At 40.1% G+C, this 5,724-nt stretch overlaps 1 protein-coding gene across 1 annotated transcript; it reads left to right on the top strand.

Annotated features, from left to right (window-relative positions):
* Positions 1–1,268: 1,268 nt before the first annotated feature.
* LOC148033627 (uncharacterized) lies at positions 1,269–2,204 on the top strand. The gene is made up of 3 exons (XM_087680946.1): positions 1,269–1,462; positions 1,570–1,719; positions 2,166–2,204. Exons 1-3 carry the CDS (start codon positions 1,334–1,336, stop codon positions 2,202–2,204), a joined length of 318 nt encoding a protein of 105 aa, XP_087537072.1. The 5' UTR covers positions 1,269–1,333.
* The last annotated feature ends 3,520 nt before the right edge of the window (positions 2,205–5,724 follow it).

The following is a 5,724-nucleotide window of genomic DNA, read 5'->3' as shown; positions in this document are numbered from 1 at the left end:
AAGGGAGCGTTTACAACCACTAAGAAAAGAGGGGTTGAGCAACTACATGGGTTGAAGTCCCACGATTGGCACAAGATGCTCCAAGTAAGTGTTTTCCAATTATTGTAGGTTGAAATTAAATTTTGTAATGCCCTAACCCAAATATACATGTGCTCTTATGTGCGCAGTTCATACTACCTACTAGCATCGACCATTGTGCAGACAGGAGTTTGAAAAGATGTATTTATAAGATGGGCGAGCTTGTGAGGTATGTAAATCCCATGTAAGATCACCCTTCATTATACCTTGCAAAATGAATGTGCATGAGGTATAACGTACAGTGCATTTATTTTTCAGATATGTTAGTTCCAAAGCAATTGATCTAGCCACATTGGATGATGCGCGTGTTATGGCAGTGGAGGTGGTTTGTATGGTAGAGGAGACTTTTCCGCAAACCATTCTCACAAGTCAACTACATCTCATTGTGCATTTAGTGGATGAAATTGCTTTATGTGGCACTGTGCATGCCCGTTGGATGTTCTTCCTAGAGCGCTTCATGAAGACCTTAAAAGACTTTGTGAGGCAAAGTGCAAGGCCCGAAGGAAGCATGGCTGAGGGTTGGTTGATACAAGAGTCTCTTGTATATATATCAGAATTTCTTGATTAGGTGGATAGCTCTTTGCCGCGACTATGGAGCAATGAAGAGGACTTGAGGATGACGTCTATTGTGCCTCAAGGAAAAGGACAGAGCAAAGTAATTGAGAGAACATTGATTGATGATCTTAATTTCACTTGCATCCTTAATAGTGATGTGATGAGCAGATGGGTTACAAGATACGAGGATGCAAAGACAAAAAGGCAAGCAGACAGAGCTCTCTTTCGGAGGCAACATGGCTCTCGTAAGGCGTACCCTAAGCATCTAGCAACACTTCCGAATGATATTCATGTTGATTGGTTGCATGAGGAAATGGAGAGAGCAGAGAGAGATGAGGGGCTGCATATCACAGCGGAAGAATGGGAGTATGCACGAGGATGCATGTTAAAGGTACATAGAACAAATGTAAATTTGCATTCTTTGTAAGTGATTGGCTTTTCATATTTATTCACATTAATTGCTTACATAGATATTGCTTATATTTTGGTCCAGTGCACTATGTTCAATGCTATATGGTGTGAAGGCAAGCATTTTCGAACACAAAGAATAGATGAAAAGAGGAATACACAAGATTGCGGTGTCATTAGTAGCTTTGAGGGAGCCAATGGAAAAATTGATGATTATTGTGGCACAATCCAAGACATATACAGACTTGACTTTCGCCGCTTCTTTGTGTATGTTTTGGATGTCAAATGGCAAATGAACGTGGTGGAAAAAGGGCCTAACGCAACGATAAAACGCCATGCAAGTGGGTATGTAACTATTGACTCTACAAAGTTTTGGCAAACAAAGAAAGATAGGCTCGTATTGCCACAACAATGTGAGCAGGTATGCATTTTTTTACAAATGTGTTTCATGTACATATATATCTAAGCTCGCGCACCCCTTGACTTTTGATATGCTAATTAATTAATGAATTATGTGTATTTGAGCAGGTTATCTATCTGCCAATGGTGCATGACAGTAAATGGTGGTATGTCATCCCTATTGCACCACGTTCCAAAGTAATGTATAATACATTCACTGATATGGAGCATATGGAGGATGTGGCAAGCCGCAAAGAAGATGATGTCGAACATGCCAATGTAGATGATCATGATAATGAGGATGAGCGTGCCATTTCTCATGATCATGAGGATGACCCTTCCATTGAGGATGATGGTGATGATGATGAGAATGATCAAGGCATCGTTACCATTATCAATGGGCAAAATAGCGATAGTAGAATAAATTTAATCGTAGCCTTACAAATTGATCAAATGGATATTGATGTTGATCGTTTGGCAAGGATGGATCTTATTGAAGATGAGATCGATCCCTAACCAATCCATCACTGTATTGTTCCAAATTCATGACATTTCTATTGTATACTTTGTCTTTCAATAACCATATGAATATATATTTTTCAATATATTACGTTGTTGTAAGTGCATGTAGTGGGATTTTGTAATGGTTTGTAAACACTGCAATGCACAATGACATTTTTAAAACTTAATGGTTTTCTGTTTTGAAAAGAAATGGATTTCTGTAGTTAGGCTCTGTGTCGCGTGTAACAGAGCGTGTATTATGACAGACTTAACGTGCAAATACACGCGCCCACACATGCAATTATACACGCGCTGTTACATGCATGTATACGCGCGCCCGATATTGCTGTAAGTATAAACGACCATACACGCGCCCGTAACTTTTCGCGTGTAATGGACGCGTGTATGGCGGCATTGTGTTGTAGTGGAAGAAGCTTCTGTTAGAATCAGCCCCCTACACCTTGCTAGGCGGTGCACTGTACAAGAGAGGCAAAGATGACGTATTGAGAAGATGTGTTGCAGGAGATGAAATCGGCATAGTATTGAAGACATGCCATGACGAACCATGTGGTGGACACTTCGCAGGAGAAGCAACAGCCAGGAAGAATCTATTAGCAGGATACTGGTGACCAACCCTCCAAAAGGATGCACATGACTACTGTAAGAGATGTGATTCTTGTCAGCCAATGCGAAAACCCACCAAAACAAGTGCCATGCCACTACAACCTGTTCTTCCCCTAAGGCCGTTTGAGAATTAGGGGATTGATTTTGTGGTTCCCATTGATCCACCCACCAGATGGAAGCAGAATAGATACATCTTAGTATGTACGGATTATGTCACAAAGTGGTGTGAAGCTAAAGCCCTGAAGCAAGACGATGGTAACAACATAGCCATGTTCATGTACAAAAATATTATCACCAGTTTTGGTAGTCCTCTCGAGCTGGTAAGTGACAAAGGTACTCATTTCGTTAACAAAATCATGGAGGAGCTGACAGAGCTGTACAAGATTTGCCATCGCAAGTCCACTCCTTACTACCCCAGAGCCAACGGCCAAGTTGAAGTCATGAATCACATCCTTTGCTCGATCCTAACAAGAACGATTGCCACACATCGTCGTGACTAGGACGATCAACTTATAGAGGCCCTTTGGGCATACAGAACCTCCCATAAGGCAGCTACAGGATAGACCCTTTTCCAACTAGTGTATGGTACAGAAGTCGTCTTCCCTGTTGAACTGGAATTGCCCTCTTTGCGAGTGGCAATTAAAGAACGCTTGGGAGATGATGAGTCACTGCAATGCCACCTCTTGCACTCAGAATGTTTGGATGAGATTCGAAGGATGGCTCTACAATGTATGGAAACCACTCAACCGTGACACAAGGCCTATCATGATAGTTTCATCAAGCACACAAGGAGTTCAAAGAAGGTGATCTTGTCCTAGCCTATGATTCAAGATTTGGCAAGTTTCCTGGCAAGATTCAACAATGGTGGATGGGCCTGTATAAGGTACTTGTTGTCAATCCTAATGGTTATGTTCAGGTGCAGACCATTGATGCCTCTGATGATCCTTTTTTTATCAATGGCTATCGTCTGAAGAAGTACTTTCCTCCCTAGGGATCTTGACAATCACTATCGACCTATCCTCTCCCTTACGGGCATCGCAGCGTCCTTCTCTTTCTGCTTGTGAGTTCCTTCGACTATATGCAAAACGGACCAAGTCTTTGTAACCTTATCCTTATGATTGCAAGTGTATGTTATGTTTTAAGTATGGGGACGCTCGCGTCCAATCGGTTGACGGAGTCCTAGCCTAGTAAGGTCTCAAGTGTGGGGAGGCGTCCCTATGCATCTATTCTGCATATCATCATGAAAATACATCTATCCACCTCCAAATGCAGAAATTCATTTTTTATGCTCTGATAAGGTCCCTTCCCCACTCATCTGTTCTATTTCACCTGTCCCCGGTGTTGTTCCTTGTCGGTTTGCCTTTATCCTTTGTTTTTGCCATTTTTTCATGTGAACGCACCCTACGTTAACTGAAACTCACATCCAACCTTATAGCCTTGTTCATCCCTTCAAACTGGCCATTTGTCCTTTTTATACATCCTTGTTCCGACTTGCAATTCATTTGCTATCCCATTTTGAATAGTTTTATATTTCCATGTGAACGCCTCCTACGTTCACTAGACCTGATATCTAACATCATAACCCAGTTTGTCCCTTTGACTGCCAAACTTTTCTTTTTACATCCCCTTGTTCCGGCTTATCGTTTTTGAGTTATTAATTTTGGCAGCAATTCTTGCTCATTGGATATATTTCCATGTGGATGCGTCCTTCTTGCTTCAAAATAATAATCTAACATATCAACCTTGTCCTACGCTTTCCCATGGACACCTCTCCTTTTTACACCCTGTTCTTTCACTGTACGGGTTGTTTGTTATTAATTTTTGCGAGTTTTCGTGTTTTTTTTTCGTGCATTGTTTTACCCTTTTTCCATGTGAACCTACACTACTCTTTTCGAAATTCCATTCTGACTGGATTGCCTTGTTCGGCCACCCTTTATGCAGATTTTTCTTCTTTCTCTGCCCTATTTTTCCATCTCGATTTTTTGTTATTAATTTTCATTGGTGTTTTTTAAGTGTCATTTTCTTGTTTCTTCCATGCAAACGCCTTTTAACCCCATCCGAACTGAGATTTGATGTGATAGTCCCGACGGTTATATTTTTTGGGACATTTTTCCTTTTTACTGTTCTCTATTTTGGTACACGAATCATTCCATATTACTTTTTGAATTCCTTTTCGGGTACACTTATTGGGTTTTTACCATGTGAATGCATCCTTTTTCGGTTGGAACCGTGTGTTGATGTGATAGATTTGTTAGGCATATCCTTTAACACATTTTTCCTTCTTTCCGCCCTGGGTTTCGGCGAGCAGATTTTTCCATATTAATCATTGTATGTATTTTTGGAACCGTTTTTGTGTTTTTTCCATGTGAACACATTGATTTTGCCCCAGAACCTGTGACACATTTTTCTACTATCTTCCCCTCGTCTCTCGGCACATTTTTCCTTTTTACGATCTTTCGATCCAATGTACGGTTTGGGTTTTATTAATTTTTCTTCCTCTTGATGTGTGGCCGCGTCTCTCATGTCGCGCGTGAACGCGCATGTTTTTGGTTTTAAGTGCCTCAGGACGCCCTTGTGGCCTCTATGCCTCACTAGTCCCCGTCCCCGCCGCGTCTGATCCCGCCGATGCAAAATCTTTTACTATCGCCCCGTGCATGCATGCGGGACGGGGGTGCGCTCACTTTTTAATGGATTTAATTAAAAAAGACAATAATAACAACAACAAAAACAAGAAAAAAAGGGAAAAAAAAACACACACACACACAAAACAAAACACAACACAACAACACTAAACCAAAACAAAAAAAAAAAACAAAAAAGCGCAAAAAAAAACCAACCAACGAAAAAAATAAAACAAGACACACAGCAAAACACAAACAATCGCAATAACCACAAATAATTAAAACACACAAAAAAACACAATCCAAAAACAACACAACAACAATAAACAACCAAAAATTAAAAAAACAAAATAAAAAAAGATTTAAAGAAAACATAAAACGAAAAACAAAAAACAAAAGAAAAGACAAGAGAGAGAAACAAAAAAAAGCCCCACCCAAAGAGAAAGAAATTAACAATTCCAAACAAAAAAAATAATTTAAAAAAATCCCATAAATTAAAAAAATTTAAAAAAATGAAAAAAAAAACTACCTTACCCGT

Source organism: Lygodium microphyllum, chromosome 7 (genome assembly GCF_053477565.2).
Source record: "Lygodium microphyllum isolate KBCC chromosome 7, Lygodium_microphyllum_v1.1.10, whole genome shotgun sequence".
Taxonomy (NCBI): domain Eukaryota; kingdom Viridiplantae; phylum Streptophyta; class Polypodiopsida; order Schizaeales; family Lygodiaceae; genus Lygodium; species Lygodium microphyllum.
Note: the sequence above shows the minus strand (reverse complement) of the source record. Positions and strands in the feature narration are given on the sequence as shown.